This window comes from Salmo trutta, chromosome 19 (genome assembly GCF_901001165.1).
Source record: "Salmo trutta chromosome 19, fSalTru1.1, whole genome shotgun sequence".
Lineage (NCBI taxonomy): Eukaryota > Metazoa > Chordata > Actinopteri > Salmoniformes > Salmonidae > Salmo > Salmo trutta.
Window position 1 is genome coordinate 20,021,800 of NC_042975.1, and position 26,764 is coordinate 20,048,563.

A 26,764-nucleotide genomic window follows, 5' to 3' on the forward strand; every position below is an offset into this window, starting at 1 on the left:
ACAAGCTGCACGATGAACTTCACCACCTTGGGTACGGCTATTTTGTTGGTAAAAGTGTGTGTTTGCTCCACTCCGGTTAGAAAGTAGTCAAACGTGTTCCATGTGAACTTTTCATGTTTCAGGTCAAAATGTGCTTTATTTATCCTATGCGCGAGTTGGCTATCAGAAGGATCACACTATCAGGTAGCCTAATTCATAAGTAGCTTTAGGGCCGATTTACAAAGTCGTATTTTTTTTTTAACTTAATCAATTAAAAGCAGCATAATTTGGCTGATATTTGCATTTTGTTTGAATGTGCAAATGTTGCAAGCTTGTTGCCATTTTGGACCAGAAAGACCATAGGACTGAAAAAGTGGATGCTGAACCACGTGACGTCAGCTTGTCCTCTGACAACCTTTCGGTTGAAGAAGATGTCTGGTGTCTCGTTGACTTCATCTCTCACCGGTCAGCGGCAGTGTGGTCTACCTCAGAGCTTCCAAAGAATATTTCCCTCATGTACTTCAAAGTCAATAACTACAGCTGAACTGCCGTGGACTTACTGTACATGTTTATCCCAGAAGATGGCGTGAAGATGACTTAAAAAAGATATATTTTTCCCGGGCTATTCTTCGCAAGTCTTTAAAATGTTTATCTTTTTGATAGGCTAGTTCATCAGTGTCACTACTGACTTACGGCATTATTTGAATGCACCTTGGTGGACTATTGCGTATGAATCACGGGCAAGAGAACACCCCTACTGAACACAAAGCTTATGAAGTGACAGGCTAATGAATGCATTTCACTCAATGGATTTTTATATTTAGCTTTCTGTGACGCTCTATCAGCCAACTGCAAGTCGAGAAGAACAAGCAGGACCGAAGGCGCTGTGTTGCCTGTCATTTTGGTGTTCTCAAAGAGGAAATCGGAGACATTTTAAGTCAAGAAGGAAAAACTTGGATCATTTTGTGAGAACTCGCATACATGTAATGTGGTGAGGGCGTTGTGGAATAACGCAAATAGGCCTATACAAACTGGTCGGAAAATGATGGCCGGTGGAGCAGTTGAACAAAACGGGATATTCTTGAATCCTCTTCATCACAATCAACAGCCCCACATGGAGTCAGATCCCCCCGACTCTCGTAAACGACCACTAACTCCGACGGAGGAGGACTGTTGTACCAAGCGCACAAACACGGGAGGTAAGACATTGCACACCCACCGTAGGCTACATTGTCTTCAGCGTGATCAAGCAGTAACTAATGTTTTATTCTAATGTTTTAGTTACTGCTTGATCACATTCGCTCTTATCCAAAGCAACGTGCATGATCAATTAGGGTTTCGACATATTTTTCACCTAGTTGGCTCGGGGATTTGAACCAGCGACATTTCAGTTATTGGCCAAACGCTCTTAAACGCTAGGCTACCAGTCGCAAACATTGGGATCCTATAAATACATGGAATGACATCTGATTGACATACTATAAAATAGTTGCCATAGATCAGCAGTTTCTAAGGCCCTCAGTGAATGTAACATGTCATCAGCCCATTACATTTGACAGAGAACTTAGAAACTGCTTATCTATGGCAACTATTTTCTAGTATGTCAATCAGATGTCATACCATGTATTTATAGGATCCCAATGTTTGAATGCATAAGATTATACAACTTTTGTAGCCTATGATTCGCAAGCATGCTCTGACTTAAGTTTCAAAGCACATTGCATCAATGTATATAAATACTTATTGTAGCCTAGTTATTGGTCTCGCTACTTCCATAATTACATCAAATACAGTGACCCATTTGGCACCTGTCAGGTTTGAACCCAGTCACTCCATCATGTTGCACATCTGGAGATTCGTTATGACATTTTCCATTGAGTGGAACATTTTATGTTGCAGACTCATGGGACCTCAGAAACATAGTAAATGAGATGGTCGCTGATAGTTCACTTCAGAAAAATACCACTAAGGAAAATAATTGATATGTTTTTCTTTAGAAATGTGATCTGTGAACATCCATAATTTGAAACTGTCACAATTGACTATCAGTGAACAACAACTTGTAATACATTATGTACCTGTCATAGCCATTTACTTAGAAAGCCATGGTTTGTTTCTGCAGAAATAGTCTCAATAAAACTAACACAATTTACCAACCACTCCATAACACACAATGAAATCTTTACACCCCAGAGCACCCAATGTAATTCACTTATCGGCTACACGCTAAAATAGGTTACCTACGTAGTCGTAAACTGGTAGACAACCACATAGAGGATGGAAAAACAAACGGAACTGATCCACAACTATTCAAACACACTTTTGTGTTTTCTTGTGAAAACACAAAATGATGTGATTGCGGCATGTTGATACAGCATTTAAAGCATTCATTTGAATCTTTGTTCAGGGGTAAAACAAATAGCCTGCAATGTGTTGCTCACACGTTTGCAATATGACTCATCTAAAACGCTAGTGACATTTCAGTAATATCATTGAGGATGGTGCTGTTGGTGACGGCAAAAACATTACTCCTTGTTTAGGCAAGTCTTTTTTCCCCCCAATTTTTTCTAATAAATGTATGAGGTAGAAAGGGTTATTCTAGACCAGCACACAGGGACCACTTATTCCATTAGTTGGAATAGTATGGTAATAGTGCAGTATGTCTGCAGAGAATAGGCTGTTTACTTTTCACCAGCTGGTGTAGACAAAGCCAATTGGTAGGCTATCTTTAGATGTTACTGTGTAAGGCACCAATAATGTAATATCGAACAACAAATAATGTCAATCTGGAAAAATAAAATGTAATCGTGGGGTTTAAGTTTAATTAGAATTGATAAAATATATTTTCCTCCACGAGATAATTAGACTATCTGTGATTTTCTTCACTGCAATAATTTCAAACGCAAAATGTCCACATTGCATTATCCGTAGAACAGTCAGAATGTATATGTTTTAAGGTTCATGTGTTCTTGGTTGTATTAGAATTGTATTATCATCAGTTTTCATGTCATTTAGGCTGTTTAATAGATGATACATATACGTAATATGTTTTTTTCTTGGGGATTCTCAGCCATCTTTTTCATTACATTACACATTGTGTCTGATATTTATCACATCATTCCTGTTGATCATTAACATGACTGCCAGTTACCATAGAAAAAGGAGTAAGATGCTGGAGGTTTTACTGCTGTGTGCTTATTGTGCATTTAGGATGGCTGGAGAATTACGGCCCAACTCCAGGAGGAGGAGGTAACCTATTTCTTTTTCCTTTAAAAAAAAATCAGCAACACCCCTCTCCTCAAAACGAAGATTTTTCATTCATCGCTCATGCAAATTTAGCCTGTAATTACCCATGTCCTGGATTAGGTATGATATGGTAATGTTGCTAATGGAAAGGTTGGCAGAGGAATGTGAGCTGGGTTTTTTGGGGGGGAGAAGGACACAGGTGCCCTTGCAGAGCAATGTGACGTGAGCGGACTATGAATTTGCCAGGTGGCAGAGGGAGAGAGGGGGAGCCTACAGAGAGACCATGCTTATGTAGCCACACCAGTGAGTCCTGGTGACACAATTAATGGTTTATTGGTATCATTTACTGGAAGACGGTCGCAAAGATGTTTATCTGCCTCAGTTATTACCCCAGTTTGCTCTATGATTTAAAGACATTGGAAATGTATCTAGAAAATGAACAAAGCGGCTAGGCAAATGGTACTAGTATTTCTAGAGGTTCCCTGGAAATTACTACTGAGCGGAGCACACACCCCCCCACACACACACACACATAGTATACCGCTCTCTATAGTCTATACGATTTATAGGCGTAGTGATTGGCTTCGTCGCCCTCCTCCCCCCACCTACACCATTCTGCGGCACTGCCATTTGCAGTGGTTGATGAGCCCCCCCCGCTCAAACATGGCCGTCTGAGGGAAGAGGGGTGGGAGAGATTGGAGAGGGGTTGTACGGAGCACAGTCTCAGATCACTCCTCTCCTCCTCCACCTCCTTCATTATCCACTCACTGCATCTACACACCTTTTCAATCATCCCTCAAGGTAACCCCACGCTCTCTCCCATGAAACGCACAAACCAACCCCACTACCTGTTTCACTTTTGTCATTTTCAACGGAAAAAGAAATTGAATGGGCCGCTACGCTTTATAGTGCTGCGTCAAAAGAGGCGGACTGGGGGAGAAAATCTAATTTTTTTGGGACAGGCATTGGGGGGTGGGGGCATGACGTGCTGGGGGAGGAGGCTGCCCATTGGCCAGACGGGTTGTCAGTCGTCCACGCTGCTGCAGACGGACGGGCCACTCGATGAATATGGATGAGAGCAGTGAAAAGGGTGATGCGGCAGGGAAGACCCCCCCCTTCAAACCGGTGCAGGCTTGAACAATGCGTGGCGTCTTTCACTGAAAACACTGAGAGCCTGCATTAGCATTTTGTCAGACAGTTGAGGCTCTGGCCAGCTGCAGGCATGACTTGGATGTTGCGGTGAAATCTTTTTTTTTTAACCCACTAATGTATTAGACCTCGGTGAAAAAGGTTGACTGGCCGCATTCCTCAACGCCACCATTTCACCTATGACTAGCCTAACGTTAAGGTACCCTTAAGAGATTGTACCCCGGCATTGATGGCGATCTGACAGAGGATTTTACCAGCAGATCTCAGAATGGGTAAGAGCCAAACTGTTTTTGTTATGACTTGTTGAATTCATTTATCACACTCAACTCTTTCTATTTGATTAGCTGAAATCTCATCTGCTCATTATTGCCCGTTTTGTTCCATCGTCCTTGCTGCCTGTCAGCGGCAGGTTGGTCCATTGACATGCAGAGTGGGTATTTGGAGGGGGGGTGCAGAGTGGGTATTTGGAGGGGGGGTGGGGGCCCACCCCGTTGAGTGACTTCACTAAACACGTTTGGCTCGTTGTCTGTGTCTCCAAGCTGTCCCCCCAGTATTAGATGCATGGGTTTGAACTCAACACCCTCGACTGGCTTAACGTTAGCTCCCCAACCTGCCCCATACTGCTCCCATTCCCCTGGCGGACTGCAGCAACAGATTGCCATGTTTACTCTACCACATGACACTATTGAAACCTGTTACTGTGATTTTTCAGACACTAGGACGGAATTAATTATTGACTAATGACAAAACGCTGCTGTGAGGGCAATGGAGGGAATCTCAATGGTATGTTCTCCCATGCTGGGTTCACCCTGGTTTTAAGACACATAGAAACGGGGACTTGTACACTCCTGCCACCACAGGTCTAATAGAGGGCATTTCCACTGTTCCATTCTTATTGTTCAGATTGCCCTGTGTGGAGAGATGTAGCAACATTTGTCCTCTGACTGACAGTAGAAAAGAGCCTGTAGCTCCATGAAGACAATGTCAATGTCTGAGCAATGGTCTTTACTTTTTCATCAAGGTCATCTATCATCATGTTTCTCTGAAAGGGGAAGATGAGCAGAGTAGAAAGCAGAAATCCAAGCAGAAAAAGGGCCTTGGCTAATGATATGGTTTGTGTCAAGAGTGTAATGCCGTCATAATCTCTCTGATTGATAAAGGAATGACAGATGTTCTCAGAAAGGCTAAATCATTCATCAGTGTGATTTACAATATAGATGTGTTGACGGACTAGACATGTTGAATGTAAATGTTGGTTCCAGTAGTTCTAGTAGTGTGAGCAGCGAGGAAGTTCCTTTAGTCCGAGGTAACAGAATGAAGTCTAATTGACTTTGGATTTGAGAAATCAACATGTCATGACTGTATTGAGAGACCCAAATGGAACATGAGGGGCATTTTAAAAGAATCAGTAGAGAGCTGACAGGGAGAGGGATTGTGAAGTCCCTAGATGTCACAGTGCCACGGTCATTATGATCAGGATCTAATGATCCCATTTTGGAGGCAAACAGAAGGTCAGTCTTAGAACAGTGACATCGATGTGTGCAGAGCTTTATCCATCCATCTTCCCTGGACAAGCCTGCAGATCCATCCCCCTGCATGAAGCTATACGACGACGACACAGGCAAACACGCATCTTGGTGTTGGCACCCAAAATCACCCCTAAAACGAACAACAATGTTGCGATATGGTCATTATATTTTTGTGCTGGTCTGTATTGGAAACACGTTTGCATGCATATATGAACAGTTCTCTGAACGTGCCTTCTTGACAGAGTGACGTCATCCGTGTTGCTGGTTGAGGCATTGAAGAGGTCCCAAAGTGACGTCATTCATTGAAAACGTATGTTATAAATAATAGATGATATCTGAAAAAACATATTAGATCATTTTTGGGTCACACCAGCACAGATATTTGAAGAATGATGTAGGCTACTATTATCTAATTGATTTCAGGGGTGATATTGGGTACTTATTGTGCCCACAGGTTCATACATAGGTCACATGTCTGTCTCCCCTGTTGATTACTTATGTCTGGAATAGCACAACCAGGTGTTGGTTGGTACAGAGATGGAAGAGGATGTGAGTCATCCCAGTTGCTCATTTATTCTGGTTAATATAGGCCTACAGTCAATGAACTAAACAGACCAGACCCAGCAGCTATCGCATTGGTGTCTATGGGAGAGCTACCCCTTAAGCAGACCGGTACTGTGACCATTTTTTTCCAATGGTAAACTGCCTGAGTGGGACATCTTCATTTATCCACCATCTTTGGGTTGGTAGTCACAGTAATTGTCCAAAAGTGTCCAATCCCAACATTAGGTTGATTGCTCTTGTCTGAATTTAGCCTACCAAATCTGGATTGGTTTGGATTGACACACACTGCTAGTGCTCACCTGGGTGATGGTTACAGTAAGTATTTTTCATTAGCCATTACGTGTATGGAGGGGAACATTCTGAATTAAGAGGTTGAAGAACAAAAGGTTTGGTCGGTCAATTCTTTGAGCCGACACGATATCAATCACTGACTGAAACAAGACAGTGTTGTAAAGCCACTGAACTCCCTTTTAAATGGGAGGATATTGAGTTTGTCTTCTTGGAAGTATCCAGTTTGATCAAATCTGAGGGATTTCAGTCCCTTAAGCTTGCATCCCTAACATTCATTACTCAGGATCACACTGGGTTGGATTTCATGCACTGCAAGCATATGATTTAAGTGTTTTGACATAGTCCTGTGTGAGTAAAATTCAGAGTAATGTTATTACATTCTATAATTTTCACATTATTCTGATGTTGTTTATGTTCCGCTTTGTCTCTTGGATTGCGAAATGAATGATAACATTATGTAGGAGTTGGCTTGAATTGGACCGCAAATTAGACATCTTGTCCGAAGATTCTGATAAAGGATACTAAAACTCCTTGAAAACAGTTAAAATTAGACCTCTGCAAACTGAAAAGGAGGTCAGCATTTACTCAACAGGAAATCTGGGACAGAATACAGAACGTGTCACCAAACTCTGATGAAATGTGGGACTAGAGGATACAAAAGAATCACACTCCGAAATGAAAACCCCTCTCTAGATTCCTACCTACCAAAGCCAGTCTGACAAGAAGATATGTGGCTAGCTACCTATTCAAGTGTATGCATCTGACACGTACATGTTCCTATTGTGAATGATTGAATGGACCCAGAAGGGATACATTGTGAATGTGAATTGTAGTCTACTCCATGCTGCAGGCGTGTATCGGCTGAGGTGAATGGGTTACTTTCAGTATAGTGTATATAATGTGTGTAGACTAGAGCCTCTTTACTAGCTCTGACCTCCTGTCTGTTTGTCTCTGTCCCTACAGAAGAGGGTGAGTACTTCCTGAAGGTGCTGATCCCCAGCTATGCGGCCGGCTCTATAATTGGCAAGGGCGGCCAGACCATCGTACAGCTGCAGAAAGAGACGGGCGCCACCATCAAGCTGTCCAAATCCAAAGACTTCTACCCAGGTAAGTGGACCTCACTTTGTCCATGATCACATTGTCCAAATGTAAAGGCTTTAGGGTTGACCCCATTTAGTTGACTGGTCGATTGTTTGGTCGATAGGCTGTTGGTCGACTGAGATTTCTTTAGTCGAACAGTCAGTCGCAAATGTTTGAGTTCTTTTCATGGTGCACAAGACACTTGTCTGAGTTGCACCTGTCTCAGTGGACTAATCCATTGTGGAGGCCGTGGGGATGGCACAGTCCATCACTGTAAGACGTGCTACTGAAATTGTATATGGCTATATTATGTAAGAACAATGGTGAAACACTAAGAAAAAGAATCAAATTTTCTAACAAATGCGCTTTCTCCCCCGTTGCGGTCTGTGGTTGTTAAACATCAGTATGCTGTTGTGTTGGTGCCTTTTCCTCCACCATGTTGCTATGTGCATAATAGCAAAGTTATCCACTATATTGGTGTTGAGAACAATGGCAAGGCACCAGCGGAGTCAGGAGATGAGACAGCCCTTGACTTAATTGTCTAAGAAAAGTAAGGAGAGAGGAAACTCCATCTTAATTAGGTCTATAATCAATAGCCTAACTGTTGAATGTGCCTGGTTTTATAAATCATCCATATTTTTCTCCAGAAATAAGACAGATCCTGCTTCTGTTGCCTGTTTGAGTGTTTGTTTAATAGCCTACTGATTCTGTGATCACCAAGCCTCATGCAACCACAATATGTCGGATAAAGCAATTTCACAAATTCGTCTGTTTTTAATCTTTGCTATGCTGTAATAAAGGGTTTACACTTTTTTTTGTTAGAACAGCCTCTCGCTCCTATACCCTCCTTTTTCTTGATCTCCTTATTGTTATTATTACAATTATTATTATTATTATCATCATTATAATAATTAGTAATCTCATTATCATTATCATCATCCTGTTTAGCTGTCTTAATACTGTAACTTCCTTAGGCCTATATGTGATATATATATGTATATGCTACTGTATAAACCAATCATTCATTAGTTCATGTCATCACACAGCATACGAGTCATTCATGATTTGAAATGCAATCAAGCATTTTAGTTTTAAAATGAAATAACAAAGGGAGCATTGAATAATTAGCCTAAACTATAAATAAACCGTTCCACATTGGAAATTGCATTCACAAATGCATGGGACTGTTTTTAGTCTTGCCTGTAATAAAGTCTTTACAAAAAAGATAAGCTAATAATGTATTCAGTGTTGTTTACACTGTTCCAAATAGTCAGAAAAAAATAATATTGTAATCTAACAGCACCTGTTTGGCACACATAATATGCACGCAGAACTTGCTCCTTTCCTTCCTTCTTTTTCTAGATCTCTAGTAGTTTCCACAACTAAGTCAAATGTCCTCCACACAACTGACTTCCCATTTCCTTCCTGAGCAACCAGTAAAACATTCCTGTTTCGAGTTTCTTTTTCACGTCCATTTTGCCGTCACGAGTTTATAACCAATTTATTGATGTGATTATGATATGCTATAGGTCAGGCCCCATTGGTCACGTGCATGTGATGCATACATTTGTCACGTAAAGAGAGCAAGGGTTGAGAGAATATGGAATGTTTTTCCTAAACAAAGTAAGGATTTCGGTAGCAGAACTTTTCAGTCAGAAATGGCTGTAATTATGTTTCAGCTTCAGCAACACGGACAGCGCGATAAACACTGTTCATGTTCTGTGGTGGTCGCTGCAGCAGGGAGGAGAGAGAGACAAGGGGTGCTAGTCACACGGGCACTCACTGTCTGAGCCTGGCCCAGCGCAATCAAATCAATTGTGGTCGGATCCCTTTAGAGTCATAAGTGTGTCTAAATTATTTCATCAAACAGTGAGCTTAAAGCATCAGACAAGCTCAGTGCATATAGTATATTTTATTGTGTCTTTATATGGGAAAAATACATGTTTTAACATTTTTAACAATATATTGGTCGAAAGACAACTCTCAGTAGAGCCAGAATTGTTGTTGTTGTTGGGGACAGCCCTAAAAGGTTTACACACAAGTAAGAGCACCAAACCCATGGCACTCTCTGAATCCAAGTTCAGTAGAAGACTGTTATTTGTTGGTTATGCTGCAGTTTGAATTCCAACTGGGGAACAGTTGCAGTTTGATCTAGCCTTCCAAATGCACAGTATTTGTACCCAGACAAAAGACCCATGCAGATGATACAGCTGCTATTGACGCAGGAGTATCATTTAAAGATGCAAGCAGTTTTTCTTTCAGTTTGGCTGCGCTCTTAGCAGGGAGCTGATCCCATTTCTGTGCAAAGTCTGTATTCCCCAGAAGTACTATCATTCTTCATTCTGCTACAGTGCAAAGACCGCATTTAATCAATTTCCCTCTTAGCTGCCTGGCTGCCATTTTACTCCAAGATGGAGAGAGCACATTGTCTAATGTCAAGGACATGTAAGGTACACTGAAAGCACTAGTCGCCCAATAGGGCCTTGTTAAAAAACATGTCAACATGGAAAAAATGCTCATGTTTTCCCCAACGACCCCACACTGATGGAGGTCACTGCACTCTCTGGTTGGTGCTGAAGCATCTTGTCCTCGGAAGAGAAATGCCCGAGCCACAGAAAAGTATCTGCGTTTGTCCTTCATGGCTAAGGAAGCTTCAGTTTGCTGAAAAATAATAGGTGTTCAGCGGCTCACTTTTAATTAAGTCCAGATCTCTTTTGTTATAACTAATTGAACCAAATGATCTTATTTATTTTGTACTGATCACCTATTTTCAACACATAGGCAATGGACTGTGGTATTGTTAAACTGAACGCATTTCTGTACCATACAGATGCATAAATGGAAAGGAATGAATGTACTGGCTTTTGTTCCTTTTTACAATATATGGCTTATAGTAAATTCTGTGATTGCCTCAAGCAACCAATTATAGATGAGCTACATGTAGAAAATAAGGATTAAACTGCCTGCAGAAAACAAAAAGGCAGTATGGCCCAAATATAGCCTATTTTCTGCTAAACGGAAGGTATGATATACTGCACCTTGACTAAACATTGTCAAAGATGAATAAACCTTGTCAAAGAATAGAAGTACAATAAAATGTCATTTTAGTGGTATCCATTTCTTAGCCAGTCTCCTGTCCCTTGCCCTCCCCCACTTCTGCAATATCTGGAAAAACTGGATTCATGGATGGTAACCATGACACGCTGAAAATGAACTCTAGTAATGGCTTACTGTTGCATATCATGTATCAGCACTACTTTCTTTGTCTACCTAGAAAACACACATTGAAGCAGTTGTGCTTTTGTATCCTGCTCCTCTCTCTGGGTGGTGGATGGGATGTTGGGGCACCACCTGCTCTGCCCCTCCCCCTCCTCATTATTGCGATGAGTGAGGAGATCAGGGAGATGGTACTGGCAGCGATTTGATTGGGTGCTGCTAGGGCCCCCCAAAGTAAAATGAAACTACAACACCATCTCACACAATGGGCCAGAATTTCTCTTCCAGAAACGTCAATATACGAGGCATTTGTACCTGTACAAAGTTTACACCTGTTATTTTCCTAAGGAATTAAAAGACAACAAACAAAGCTAATCAATTGAATGTAATTTTTACAACATTTGTTGTTACCGCAAGTCTATAACCTTAATTTTTGTTCTACGTTTTGTGATTTATTCCCTACTGAACTAAGTGTAAACACATCGTAAATTAGGCCACAATATTTGATCTAACATGTGTTTTTAATGAAAAGGGTAGGCTATACCATTGCAATGACTTTTCCTTCTATCTCCATTCTGTGTTCAGCTATGAGAGGACTGTGCTGACATGTCATGTTAATACCAATACGCACAGATCACCTCTTAATCTGTAACACTGCAGCTGCCTTGGCTTACCCTACCTACAGCACAATGAGGACACAGACAGACAGAGCTATTTCCCCTAGCAATCCGCTCAATAGTGATAGCCGCGGTTAGAACAATCCCAGCACCTCCCGTCTCCCATCCGCCAGTGTAAGACATGAAATCATGAATGGGGGAAGGCCTCGATGGGAATGGGATCTGTACGACTAGGCCCTGCTGTGGCAGCCAGAGATAGATGACTGGAGATAGTGAAGGGTGTGGATGATGCATGATTGTGTGTGAGGGGAGGGGACAGGAGGGCAGGCCCAGAAATAACCTTTCACAATCTCTCTCGCTCTCTCTCTGGAAGTGACCCTGCCCCAGCTGTACTCAAGATGCTCTCTCACTACGCCAAGTTTCCTCCTCCCCTCTCTCCCGAGTTGGTTTTTCTCATAGCATTTGCTCTTAAAAGTTTTGAAGTTTGATCCAGATTAGATGGCATCGTGCTGTCTCTTCTACAAAGTTTTGTTTGCATAGTAAAGAATAGCCCAAGACCCCTTTTTGTGATCCGATCGCATCCTTACTGATACCTTACATGACAAAATGATCCTACACCAGTATGTAAACAACATACTGTTCACTCATACTGTACACACACGTGTGTACGCAGTCACGTACACACACTGTTCACAGCAGCTGCAAAGGAAGCTGAGAGTCCCTGGTAAGGGAGCAAAGATCTTACAACCAAAACTCCAGACTCCCTGCTTTGTGCAGCTGGCCATCAGCCCAGCTAGCATATAAAGTTACACACTGTGCTGCATGAACAGATAAAATTGATATGATGTAATATACCATAGGAATATGGTGCTGATGTTTTCCATTAGCTGAAAACATAAAGACTGACCTCACCCTGAAAAACTACACCAAGTCAGTCCATTTTGTGTGAGGTAGTTACATCAAAAAGCAGGTTACAACATTAAGTAACCTCATTGAAATGCTTTGAAGACAGCCTTTTAGTATTCAGAGTGAAATAAAGATGGTTGTTAACACTTTATAGCCCTCTGCAGTTAAAGATCTGCAGGGAAAGGCTTTGGACTGACGCAACTGGACTACAGAATCAAGGTCCTTCTTCATTCTGCCTCAGGAACTGCTGCCCTGTGTGCCAGAATTCCCTCTAAGATTAAACACACTGTTATTAAAATTTGTATTACACACATCAGAACCTACATTATAGCTTCTCCTAATAACGCTGTCAAGTAAACCAAGCTCCCAGAGAACCTCAATCCCACCCAAATTGCCTGGAAAGAAACAATTGCAGTTCTTAATCAGTCTCAGTCTTGAATGCATGACAGCACTTTGAGGCACAGGTATACATAAACCCACAATGCAACTTACAGTAGTAGCTCCATACGGACTATACTCTGTCCATACTACATAACATAACTAGTGAAAGCCAATACAGTTGAATGTCTTTGCTCCGGACTCTAAGATGGGAACAGTGGCGACCAGTCAGGGTTGGTAGTTGGATTGAGTTCGAGTGAGATCCTGGACCGTCCCCAGACTTTGTGGCCTGTGTGTTTTGATAACTCTTGATGGATATTTCCTGAATGTCAACAGGTGCTTCTAGGGGCAGATGTGTGTCACCCAATCCTGTAAGGGGAAATGGAATCACATTAAAAGGAAAGGAACACAAATGGCCCGGGCTGGCTTGAGTGGAGCAGTATCGCCCGTTAAACTAACAGGCCAGTCTCAATCAGCAGGTCTTCCTTATAGGAGGGTACTCCTTATAGGAGGGTACTCCCCTGAGTTAAAAAGTTAGGATGACTCTTAGTTGTCACTAGCATTGAAGAAATGTTTCACTTATTGGATTGTTGGATTTGATCAGATTGCTGTCATTTCACAATTCGATTAATTCATTTGTATTTGTGTTTTGATAGACATAACACAATGTAGTGTTTATTGTAAGGCTGGTGGTGTGAGATTGAATGAATAATGTGGGTATAGAAGTATTTAAATGTGCAAAGGAATGAAAGAAAGAGAGCAAGGCAGACAAAGAGAGAGAAATATAAACAGTCAAAGGAAGAGAAGATGCAGGCTGTAGAAAGGACATGCGATTGCATCACCTGTTCCTACGGCGCAGCTCCTTAACCATGGCAACAGAATTCCGGTAGGGCCGACAAAGGGGGTGTAGAAAGATGCCTCAATGAGGGAAGGACGTGTGGAGTCTATGGAGGAGGTAGGGGGGCGAGGACAGGCCCAGAATTCCAGGGCCCTGGAAGAGTTACATCATTTAGGAGGAATCCTTTGTCCCCCCCAGTGGTTTGTTACCCGAGCTTCTCTTTCAGCTGCTCTGTTTTTGAGCTCCTATATGGGGGGGAGTATTATTGGATAGGTTGGCTGTTAGCACCGCTGCATAAAGAAACTGTTATCAAAACTCAAGCATTATTTTTTTTCTGCAAATAGTCACTGCATAAGTAGCTATTCAGTTATAAATGGGGTTGCTTTGCAACACTACTTTTTGTCAAATAGATCCTTTGCAAAAACATGTTTCATCCAAGAAATCCTGTTCCTTAAATTGAACAAGGAAGCCTCTTGTAAGTGATATGCTACAGCCACAGCAGACGCTGACCCCAAGGCACAATAATCTACGTTTTCACAAGACTGTGATGCCGAAGTAAGGGAAAACTTAGTCAGTTGCACAACTGAATGCATTCAACCCAAATGTGTCTTCCACATTGAGCCCAACCCCTCTGAATCTGAGAGGTGTGGTGGCTGCCTTAATCGACATCCACGGCACCCGGGGAGCAGTTATTGTTGGAGGTTAACTGCCTTGCTAGAGGGCAGAACGGCTAATTTTTCCACCTTGCCGGCTCAGAGATTTGAACCAGCGACCTTTCGGTTACTGGCCCAACGCTCTTAACCGCTAGGCTAGAAACTACCCACCCTTAAAAAAAGACTATAGTATACTATAGTTATATACTATAGTTTTCACTATAGTGTTTTTACAGACTTTACTGTAGTTTTGCGGACATGACTGTAGTACCCTGTAGTATTTACAGCTTACTAAAGTATAAATACTGTTGGCCATATACCACAAACCCCCGAGGTGCTATTATAAACTGGTTACCAACATAATTACAACAGTAAACAAGTAATTTTGCATCACAACCGTGGTATATTTAAGAAATAAGGCCTGAGGGGGTGTGGTATATGGCCAATATACCATGGCTAAGGGCTGTTCTTATGCACGACGCAACGCAGAGTAATAATGTCGTATTTATTGTAGTGGTTTTGCGGACTGTCATATACTGAAGTATTTACTCTATGGTTTTTGTGACGTTACTATAGTGTTTTTTTTATTTGTTATATTTCACATAGCAATGAGGGCTTTGTCTTTGAGGAAACCACATTTTCCATAAACTGTAGGTTGGTAAGACTGGAGTCAGATCGGACAGTTTAGAGCTTTTACTCTTTTCTATAACTTGTAGGGAACACAATATATGGTCTATACTTGACATGTCAGTTTCTCACTTATGGGTGGCACAAATTGGGATGTATGGGAGGGGAATGGGCAGGGTATATGCAAATGAAGTATTTACTGTAATGTTTTTGTGGTCTGATGTATACTGTAGTATTTACTGTAGCATTCTACAGTATACTACAACATTCCATAGAAAGTGTTAGTAAGCATTTCGTTGGACAATTTATACCATGCGTATAACATGCGTATCCCATACATACGACTAATAAAACTAGGAAAAAAATATCTAAAGAAAAAAATACACATTATTGAGGTATACTACAGTGTGTAGTATAGTGTACTAGAGTTTACTATAGAATGATTTAGTACTGTAGTATTCTAATAGTAAACTGTAGTATTTTTTCATGTGGGTAGTACTGATACACTGTGATGTTTCTTTTTTGTTCTATCCCCACAGGAACCACAGAGCGGGTGTGTCTGATACAGGGTACGGTCGAGGCGCTAAATGGCGTCCACAGCTTCATCGCGGAGAAAGTCCGCGAGATGCCCCAGAGCGCCCAGAAAACAGAGCCAGTCAGCATACTGCAACCACAGACCACTGTCAACCCCGATCGCGTCAAACAGGTGAGACACGGTCCGTTAGTCAGCCATCCCTGACACGGAAGAAGAAACAGGCTGCGCACTCGCGACATCGTGCATACATTTAATTTGTCCCCCCACACCAAACGCGATCACGACACGCAGGTTAAAATATCAAAACAAACTCTGAACCAATTACATTCGTTTGGGGACAGGTCGAAAAACATTAAACATTTATGGCAATTTAGCTAGCTAGCTTGCACTTGCTAGCTAATTTGTCCTATTTAGCTAGCTTTCTGTTGCTAGCTAATTTGTCCTGGAATATAAACATTGAGTTGTTATTTTACCTGAAATGCTCAAGGTCCTATACTCTGACAATTCTACACATAAAATGGTCAACCAAATAATTTCTAGTCATCTCTCTTCCTTCCAGGCTTTTTCTTCTTTGAACTTATATGGTGATTGGCATCTAAACTTTCATAGTATTACCACGACGACCGACAACACAGTTCGTCTTTCAATCACCCACGTGCGTATACCCACGTGCCATCTCCTCATTGGTTTATAGAAGCAGATACCCACGTGCCATCTCCTCATTGGTTATCTGCTTCTATAAACCAATGAGGAGATGGGAGAGGCAGGACTTGCAGCACCTTCTGTGTCACAAATAGAACTGACTTCCATTTTAGCCCTTGGCAACGCAGACACTCGTTGACACACACGAGCAGTGTGTGTGCGTGCAATAATATAGATTTCTAAATGTATTTTGCAACGCTCGCGCACGCAACGTGAGCGGCGTAGTCAGGGTATGACCGGCCACCATACTTAACATAACCATGTCGTGGACAATGACCTATCAGATATAGAATACGACCGATCAAAGCATGTTACCTCCCTACCTACGATGATCTGTCTGACATGTCAATAGTGTAGACATGCAGAATCATAAGGGCACGTGGTCAGCACATGGCAAGAACACAGTCACACTTTGTCTCACAGGGGCATCTGCCCCACAACCTGAGCCCTGGCAGGGTCAGGAAAATGTGAGGGCATGGGGTTATTTTTACCAGCCGCCTGCCCGCTAGGTCCTCCACAGTGCCACAGAGCTGGACGGCAGCTGCAGCCTTAACCCCTGGGATTAACACATCGCTGAGTAAAGCAGAGGGCTGGGATAGTAGAATGACTCAGTGAGCGATATCTTTCTCTCGTTCTCTCTCTCTCTTTCCTACTTTTCAATCTCTCTTTCTCCCTCCCTCCCTCCCTCCCTCCCTCCCTCCCTCTGCAGGCTAAGTTAATAGTGCCCAACAGCACGGCTGGGCTGATCATCGGTAAGGGCGGGGCCACAGTCAAGGCGGTGATGGAGCAGTCGGGTGCCTGGGTGCAGCTGTCCCAGAAGCCCGAAGGCATCAACCTGCAGGAGCGCGTGGTCACGATCAGCGGGGAGCCCGAGCAGAACCGCAAAGCCGTGGAGATCATTGTGCAGAAGATCCAGGAGGACCCTCAGAGCAGCAGCTGCCTCAACATCAGCTACTCCAACATTTCAGGCCCCGTGGCCAACTCCAACCCCACCGGTTCCCCCTACGCCAACTCGGCTGAGGTCCTTCCCAACGCCGCTGCGGCTGCCGCCACTGCCTCCAGCCTTCTAGGCCAGGCCGGCCTGGCAGGAATGGGCGGCTTCCCGGGAACCATGTCCAGCTTCTCTGGCAATGACCTGCTGGCCATCACCTCGGCCCTCAACACACTGGCCAGCTATGGCTACAACACCAACACCCTGGGCCTGGGCCTCAACCCCGCCGCTGCCTCCGGGGTCCTGGCCGCCGTGGCTGCTAGTGCTAACCCAGCTGCTGCTGCCGCCGCTAACCTCCTGGCCTCCTATGCCAGCGATGCCTCCGGCTCCGGCCATCCTGCTGTTGGCCTGGGGGGCTTCTCCCTGGGCTCGCTGGCCGCCGCCACGGGGGCCTCCAACGGCTACCTGAATGCCTCGTCCCCACTGATGGCTTCCTCCCTGCTGGCCGCAGAGAAGCTGGGAGACGGGGCCAAGGACGTGGTGGAGATTGCTGTGCCCGAGAATCTGGTGGGCGCCATCCTGGGGAAAGGCGGGAAAACGCTGGTTGAGTACCAGGAGCTGACGGGCGCCCGCATCCAGATCTCCAAAAAGGGAGAGTTCATACCCGGCACGCGGAACCGTAAAGTTACCATAACAGGGTCACCCGCGGCAACGCAAGCCGCCCAGTATCTGATCAGCCAGAGGATCACGTATGAGCAGGGTGTGCGTGCCACCAACCCACAGAAGGTGGGCTAAATGGGGAAAAAAGGATGTAATAAAGGAAGGATGGAGACAGAGAAAAGAAAGGGAATCAAGGGTCACGGAGAGGGGAAAAAAACGTCCAAATATCCATTCAATATTTCAGTATTAAAAAGAGAAGGTGACAAAGAAGGAGGTGAGGCAGAGAGAAAACCAGGATACGTGTGTGTGATATGTGATTGTGTTTTTAGGACTGAGGTTGTGATGTTTTTTAAAAGTGGTGTCGAGTCCTTTTGATGACGAGTAAAGCTGAACTGGTCCACTGCCAAGCAGCAGATTCAGGGGTGAGTCCACACGATTTCACCCCCTTCAAAAACCTCACAGCTGGGTTTGTTTTGAGTTTTGTTCTCTTCCGTTTTTCTTTTCTTTGGCTGTGTTGATTTTTCAGCTTCAGTTGTAGATCTCCGCTCCCGGTGAGTTGAGGTTCCGGACAGGCTTAAAGAGCAGAGATAGCGTTTTGCTCATGCCTTTTTGCTTTGATGTTAACCTCGCTCCATGTGAACAAAGCAAAAGGCCTTGTTTACATGAGAGAGGTAAAATGACGAGCACCAGAGGTCATCCAAGACCACTAAATTCTTAATGGATATCAGAATATTAATGACATGCCACTGTATGGTTCATATCAAAATTGAGGTTTTAACAATTCGGTTGTTATCCTTTTTATTTTCCTCAATTATTTATTGAAATATGGTCTCATTCAAACACATATAGATGATTTAAACCTGTGAATTCGGGTTGATATGAATGTAAAGACATTATTATTGTTATTTTGTTATTAACGAGGATCAAATGTTGAGTTGCAGTGACAGATATGTATAGTTTTAACCCAGAACTGCACAGTAACTAGTGTAGATCAGGGGTCAAATGTTCAATGTGAGAGGATAGAGGAGACACGCAGGAATGTACACATTCACAGGAACAGACACACATTCATACATGTTTACCGCCACCCACACACACACCACTTTTGGTGCTACGAAAACATAACTACAGATAGCTAGGCCTATATTACCTGTATCACCGAAATTGAAAATCCCTTTGGAGATTGCTCTCCCTCTCCTTGATTGTAAGATGCCAAGCATTGTTCACTTATCTGTAGTTTACAGGATCTAGTTCTGCCTTTATGTAAGCAAAGACTGGATTTCATGCTATGTTGAAGGTCAGTCTTAATATTTCACCCCGCTAGTCCTCCTTCAGCTGCCATGGCAAACTGTATCTTGTGCCACCGTGGACAGTTTAGATCCCAATAACATAGTTACTGGTTAAAAATACTTTTTATCCTATTGTCATGAATTAGCCCTGTACTTTGAGTTTGCCAGCCGATATTGCGCCTTGGGACATGCTCCTATGTAGAAATTTGAATAAGCCCCCATGGGACAGAGCATCATACCCGAGAGGGAAGACAGCACTATACACAGCTTGAGGTATCTTACATTACCTTTTCAATTGAAGAATCTAACCTGAAGAGTCCCGAAGAGAACGAAGCACTACAAAGCAGTCTTGTTAAGAAAAGCAGTATTGAACGTTATCTGTGAGCGAGGAGACGATTGCTTTATATCAGGATGGCTGGTAGTCAAGAGAGACACTAATGAGAAAGAAATGGACTCACCATGAAACACATTTGGAGTTTTCTGTGAACCATTTTTCTCAACCAGAGTCAATACCAATATGGAGTCAAACAGTTTATGCAGGCAGTTAGTCCAACCTGTTATCTTGCCTAAAGCAGACATTGACCCTAGCTTACATTGGCAGTAGTGCATAAAGCGTTGCCCAAACATTTATCTGACATTCTGTAAGGATAATTGTTTGGCAAAAACGCAGGGAGGGTAATTGTCTTCTAGAACATTCTCAAACACAACGATTAACTTTGCTTGCTTCTGCGCTGCTATCCATTGGTTTTCATCCGAGTACACTGGGTCTCTTATGACTGCACTGTGAGACACAACAAAGACACAACGCAAAGTGTCTGTCCCTTCTTGAGCCAAGTGATCATATTTTGAAGAACATATCCAGGATATAGGCCTACAGCTGGTGCATGTTCTAGAGCAGGGATGGGCCACTCCAGTCCTCGGGGGACAGAGTGGTGTCACACTCCCCCCATCATCCCTAGCAAACACAGTTGATTTAAACTAATTACGTTGTAAACTGAAGATCATGATTAGTTGATTATTGGAGTCAGGTGTGTTAGCTGGGACTGGGACAAAAGTGTGACACCAATCAGGCCCCAGAGGACTGGAGTTGCCCATCCCAGTTCTAGAGCAAAAACAGTTGAGCAGCGAGATAAGGAACATCTCCACATAAACATCCATAATGTGATGTCTTGGAGATATTTTGGTTTACCAATAATATTGCACAACAGAAAGCTGCTAATGGACGTTTTTTCTACTGATCAGTCCAGAGTCATCAGTCAACCATATTGTCTTTTATTAAGGTCCGTGCTATCCGGGATCCTTGGCATGTCCCTACCCCATTGAAGTTGAAATGCAAAATGGTTAAGGTAAGTGTAGGGGTTAGGGTAGGGTAGGGACATCCCAAGGATCCCGGATAGCATTGACCCTTTTATTAACCCAAATGACTCCTATGACATTTATTTTCCTGCACAGCAGTCCCTGAATCCTATTCTGACCCTCTTTTCCATTTCACAAATGTATCCATAGACTTATGTAACCAGAGCTCTGGGATCGGCTTCCAATAATACAGGACCGGGAACGATAGTGTCAGAGAAAGAAACAGCAGCACTCCCTTTTCAGTGAAATGACAAGGCTCCTTCTTGAGAAAGAATTTACCTTTACCCCACCTAACTAACAACTCTATGTTTGAGCGCTCCGCATGGCATGGCACCAGCCACGAGCCCCATTACCTTGACTCACTGAATACACGTTTCCCTTTCATTGTATTTCTGACGGAATGTGCTGTGACTTTTAACAGTAGTCAACGGTACACTAGTTACTTGAAATGAAATGGCACTCCAGTTAAAGTATCTGTAACTTCTTTCACCTGTGGGGTTCAAAAACCTTCATATTTTAGCCCTAACCTCACAACATTTTAATGCTGATTTAAAATACAAGCACAAATCAAGGTGGATTTAATAATAGAAGCAATGCAACTACGCTTGGTTTAGAGAGAGACTACTCCAGAGCTGTCTGATCTGTACATTGTACCAACTCCTCTCTCTCCATTCATTACTTTTCCTCCTCTTTAGACATTTCCCCACCCTACATATGCTCTTTTTGGTCTATTTTAAAGTCCTCCTATATACAGATGACCTTTTCTCTCTCGTCTGCACTGCTCCCCCCCTCTCTCCTTCTTTCTGTCTTGTCTACTCATAGGCGCTGACGTCTGGGAGTTGCAGGGAGTGCCGAAGTGATTGATAGGAGTTATGCACTATAGGTCATAAGGGTATGCAAATATTTTCACAGCCCATAGAGTTCACCAGTCAAAAATGCACAGATAACACCTGCCTCCAAACTGTGACAACCCACAAGACCAACCAGCAACATTGGTTCAAACTACGGTATCAAATTCCCCACTAAAAGAAGAACTTGTAGGATTTAGACAGGCTTACACCGTGATCTATGACCTTCTAGGGGAAGGGAAAGCAAAATATGAAGGCGAATCTTGGTTGAATGAGAAAATGTCTGTTGGTTGACCAAACAGCTTCTATTTCAGCCTCATAACAAAAGAAAGCAGGAGTTTATTTAAAAAAAGTAAATGAGAGAGAGCGAGAGAAAGGTGGGAACTCGTTCGTGACCTCATGCTGAAACAGTGACATCCTTTATGCATATCCTCTTATCTGAAAAATGACTAGAAATTCATTTCTGTGGAATATGTCATGTCAACATGATCTATATGTACTTAATTGTAGCTATTCTAGTTTGTAGTCCAAATGCAGTCCAGCGTCGTCGATACAATGTGAAACTCTATGTTATCTTTGTGTGGATGATGAAGAGTGCCAACTAACCCTGATTAAGATTAGCTTTGCGATTTGTTTGTGCATTACGATGACTCATCATCGACAGGTGGCGTCCATATTTCTGTTATTGATAATTTAGTTTGACCGTAAGAAAAATTTAAAGAATATTGGAAGCAATATAGTAGCATGTCCTGTTTTGTGTTTTTATTATGTCTATTGTATGAACCTTTGAAATTACTAAGATTTTGAATGAATAGGTTTACATGTACTTTTTGTAAGTTATGAAAATGCTGCTATTTGATAAGTAAAATATAAAAAATATTTTAGTTGAAAATATGTCTGGTCTGTTGATAAGAAACATGCTCTAAAAGACAGGGGCGTAAAACGAGGTGTATAGAATACTATACAGTATTGGTAAGATAGTAACAGTAATAATTGTACCTGTGCCAAACTAGACCTCTGCAGCTTCTGAAATTGTAGATGTGCGATCAAATGTTAGATATCAATAACTTGTTTAGAAGTGCTGATCAAGTGCCAATAAAACAATGTTTTTCAGTTAAGAAATGATAATCATATACATTACTTAAGAAAACAATGAACAAATAACTATTTTGTGCATTGTTTTACCCCATAGCTACATAGAGTAAGAGATAAAGATTGTGATTTTTATGGATCCATGTTGTTTTACACTCCATGCATCCCCTGTGTGTTCGTTTGACCTGTGGCTTAAGCACTGCTGTTTTTCACAAATGTCTCTATAGGCCAGCATGGACTAAGCATAACATGTTATAAGCATTCATAACATAGTCATTAACAATCAGACAAAATGTGTTTTGTGGAGTTAGGTGTTATCTTTTTGCACGTCTTCTATTGCATGGTATCAAAGTGAAAAACTGAGGGAAAAAACTAAATGAAAAAAAATTGTGAGGTTTTCTCACAACATTCAAAGACATAAAGTTGCATGCAGTCAGTTGTAGAACACTTAAGTTAAAATCACCTCATATTTAAAATGTTGTTTCATGTCGTAAGTTGGGAGGGAGCCCATTATTGTCATGTTGGCCCAAATACAACACATTTCAGATCAAATTCTCATACAGTCCATCTCTTTATATTATAACAGACCAGGTTTTGTTTTCTTAAGGTACCATGAGGAGTATTACAAATGTGAAACAAGCAAACGCGAAAATGTTATTCAGTGTTATTCTTGAGTTTTGCTTTCTAGAATACCAGGCATTTTTTAAATCAGGTTAAACCTCACAAAACCTGTGTAATAGTTTTTAAATATTTTTTGTACCACAGTTTGAATGCCCAAATCTAATCTATGAATGTAATCCCATTTGCTCAGTTTTTCAGTTGAATGTTTATCAGTCTTTTAATGTGAATTCAGGGCTGGAATTTCAACTACATGTAGAGTTAACATATTATGTCAAGAACCAATTTCAGCTATAGTCAGGTAGGCCATAGTCATAACCCAGATATGTTTTAACAACACTTCCGATTCGCTGTCAACATTGTCCTGTTTGTTTGGTGTTGCATAAATGCACTTTACTGATCAATGGGTCATACCTTTTTACAAAATTCCATCTCCTGTTATTGGATGTGAAACAAAGCAAACCATGTTAACGTTCAGCCGTTTTTGTCATTCTTTGCTGTTGCTCTGATATTGTTTGTTGAGGGGGTTTTTTCTGATCTTTTTGGGTCTCTGTGTATCAGACTTCTCTGAAAAGGTGGCACCCGAGTCCACATAATATGGTTTATCCATTTCCTTTTGAAAATATTTGTGTAAATCACAATGAGCGAATCTTCTTTAAAAGAGGGAGAGGGAATTTAGAGTGGAGCTGTTCCATCTTGTCATGTTGCATTCTGCTGCCTTGAAGTCTAGAGGGCGGAAGTATTTTTATGAACAAATTGGCATTGAAAGCACGGTAAACCTCATACAATGTCTCTATGTGGTGTTATCAGAGAGTACACGTTTGTTACGTTACAGAATGCAATCCCAAGGTCTTGCTGATATCATTTTAGATGGGAGACAAATACAGCACCAGCAAAATTCGATTGCCTCGGTCATACCGCTGTCAGTGTTGGTGGATTGGACAATTCAACCCGTAAGAACCCTGTGTAACCTAAAATTACTTTACCACTGCATGCTATGACTTTCTGTCGTCTCCTTCTGCCATGCACTGCTACTAACCCCCACCACCCTTCTAACCCCTCCACTACTGAGTGCCAAACTAAGTCAACACCATTCCAAACCTTCAGTTGTTTTAAATATGATGTAGTCTGGACATGCATCTGACCCTCCAGGATCTTCCTAAGGGGGATTCTATCGAACTATCAGACAGGACTAAGCCGGTTAAGGCTGCTTGCCCCCTCTTCTCCTCAACTCTCTCCATCTTTTCAGCCTACATGACATTATGATTATGTGTGCCGTTCTGTCTGGCACCTGTCATTGTATTCACCCATTGAATGGAAAATGATTCTGAGCCCATTCCTCTGAATAGTGGGAGAAAGACAGGATTTTTACCAACCAGCCACGACGCCATCTCTTATCTTTGACCCTCCCATGAACTAAGTTGACCTTATCCACCCTTTGCGTGCTCATCTGCGTGTTTGGATTATTTTGACCCCAGGTTTATTGCCAAAATTTGCTGAGACTACAACTGTATGAATTTTCATTTGGTTTTAATTGTTTGTTTGTTTTCTTGTCATCCGGACAATTCTGCAGGGTTGAAAGCTAACAAATCTTGTCTGAAAAAAGCATGAAAATGCCCTGCACACCTCTTCGGCTCCATTGTAAATATTATTTTGGGTTAGGTTTTTAATTTTGTAAAACTATTTTTGTTTTTCCATCTTAAGAAATGGACTGTCAGCATATGTAATATGTTATCCTAAACTAAAAAGAGTTGGGTCAATTGGAATGACAAGTGTCTATATTGAGACAGAGAAGATACCATTTCAAAGTCCAGGCCTCACTTGTCCTTTGACTGAAGCATTTGCTTCGATGCCTTTACACAGACACAGTCTCAATCTTAAAGATACAAGGGCAACATTGTCTTTCCTTGTGCCATGTCAGTGAAGTACGGGTGAGAGCCTTTTATTGAGATATTTGCCAATACGAGTGCCAAATGAAATCGGCACTGAGCCAAAAGCCAGCCAGCCTACACACTGAAGCTGTGGTAGCAATGGGATGTTTCACTTCCCAATCCCATATCCCCCCCAAAACACTTCATTGTTTGGCATTTGACTTGACATGTCACTATATTCTATGCTGCCAGTCAATTTCCTGCTTTCCTCAGTGAAACATCTCAGAAGCAGTTCCTTTTACAACATTACACTGTTGATCAATGACAACAGCAACTATCAAAAGGGAATGAAAGTGTATTTTTATTATTATCAGTATATCTGAGCATCATCCATTAATAGATTTAAGGGTAATGACTATTTAATGTAACTGTAGTATTGTGTTTGTTAAAAAAAAATCAGTGAGTTGTGTTTGATGACTCGTGGACTACCAGTGAAGTCAGCATTTCAGTGTTAATATATTGAATTGTTTTTTAAAGATTATTTTTGCGACGGCAACAGCAACAAAGAGTCATTATAAATGTTCATTTTAGCATCACTTGTCTTCTGTTCCTTTATTCTCCTCCATCTCTACTCTCTGTCTCATTGGAGTGAAAGGTCTTGAGTTGATTAAAGTGCATGCGATATGCTCACGGAAAAGTTCATTTTCTAAATGGGGTGCTGAATCTTAGCTTATGAGGTAGTCCATTAACAATTAATATGACAATACTCTCCAAATCATGACTGCGGTTTTATTGTGCATGTTCTGTCTGAGTGTTGTTCTAGTTGTTGTTCAACGTCTTGAGTAAAAGCCAAAGTGAGCGTCTAAGCTAATTAGTAGTTCTAGTCCAGTGGTGTGTAGGCAGAATGTTGTAGTGTTATCTGTTTTGTGGACCTGTGAAGTTCTTCACAGTCCAGAACCAGTTTACATTTACATTTAAGTCATTTAGCAGATGCTCTTATCCAGAGCGACTTACAAATTGTTCAATTAATCTTTCCTTGATTTTTTTGCATCCTCTCTTCTTGCCTCCTTCTCAAAACCCATTGGAGAAGAAGGTCAGAAGGGGGACCGGGGACCTTCTCCAATACAGTTGAGAAGCTCCTGAGTGGCGCAGCGGTAAAAGGCACTGCATCTCAGTGCTAGAGGCGTCACTACAAACCCTGGTTTGATTCCAGGTTGTATCACATCCGGCTGTGATTGGAAGTCCCATAGAGCGGTGCACAATTGGCCCAGGGTCGTCCGGGTTTGGCCGGGGTAGGCCGTCATTGTAAATAAGAATTTGTTCTTAACTGACTTGAGTGGTTAAATAAAGGTTAAATAAAAAATAAAGGAGGTAAGGAGATAGGATACGAAGAGGATTCACAGAAAGACAATTGGGATAGAGCCATAATCCATCTCTGTCCCTCCAACATCATTCTTCCTGCACCATGTGACATCCTCCATTAACAATAACTTCTAAAACCAGAGTATAACAGTAATTGGTTTAAAAAGCGGTTTTCATTACATCTCAAAGTGCTAATTGTTACTGGCGCTTGAAGATTTTGTAAGACAACACAGAACAAGGAGGGGCACCTCCTACTAGGAAGGCACCTCCTGTATAGGTGCGTTTTGAGGTCAGATTTGAAGAGCCGAGTTCCCTTGAGGTGGACGGCGGTGAGCACATTCCAGAGGCGAGGATATGTGGTCTAAAATGGCTAGCTGCTAGCTTTTCTCATAGGTCAACCCGGCACAATAGGCCACTATGCTGAGGA

At 42.2% G+C, this 26,764-nt stretch overlaps 1 protein-coding gene and 1 long non-coding RNA gene across 3 annotated transcripts; one reads left to right on the top strand and one right to left on the bottom strand.

Moving 5' to 3' along the window:
• The first annotated feature begins 603 nt into the window (after positions 1–603).
• Positions 604–25,571, top strand: LOC115154130 (RNA-binding protein Nova-1). Of its 2 annotated transcripts, none has more exons than XM_029700036.1 (4): positions 604–1,178; positions 7,722–7,865; positions 15,613–15,779; positions 17,020–25,571. In XM_029700036.1, the coding sequence occupies exons 1-4, from the start codon at positions 1,022–1,024 to the stop codon at positions 18,034–18,036; spliced, it is 1,485 nt and encodes a 494-aa protein (XP_029555896.1). In that variant the 5' UTR covers positions 604–1,021; the 3' UTR covers positions 18,037–25,571. The 2 variants fall into 2 exon arrangements, with proteins under 2 accessions (XP_029555896.1, XP_029555897.1); XM_029700037.1 differs by lacking the exon at positions 604–1,178 and adding an exon at positions 4,342–4,646.
• LOC115154132 (uncharacterized) lies at positions 12,133–16,165 on the bottom strand. Its single transcript, XR_003867822.1, has 3 exons — positions 16,082–16,165; positions 13,798–14,038; positions 12,133–13,324 (listed from the first exon to the last, which is right to left on the bottom strand). It is a non-coding gene; the product is annotated as an uncharacterized LOC115154132 (long non-coding RNA).
• Positions 25,572–26,764: the final 1,193 nt, after the last annotated feature.

What these genes read in the sequence shown, in the direction of transcription:
- LOC115154130 (XM_029700036.1), top strand. Translation starts at nt 1,022, where the DNA reads ATGATGGCCGGTGGAGCAGTTGAACAAAACGGGATATTCTTGAATCCT. An exon ending in CAAGCGCACAAACACGGGAG is followed by an intron (nt 1,179 to 7,721) that starts GTAAGACATTGC and finishes CTGTCCCTACAG; the next exon opens with AAGAGGGTGAGTACTTCCTG. An exon ending in ATCCAAAGACTTCTACCCAG is followed by an intron (nt 7,866 to 15,612) that starts GTAAGTGGACCT and finishes CTATCCCCACAG; the next exon opens with GAACCACAGAGCGGGTGTGT.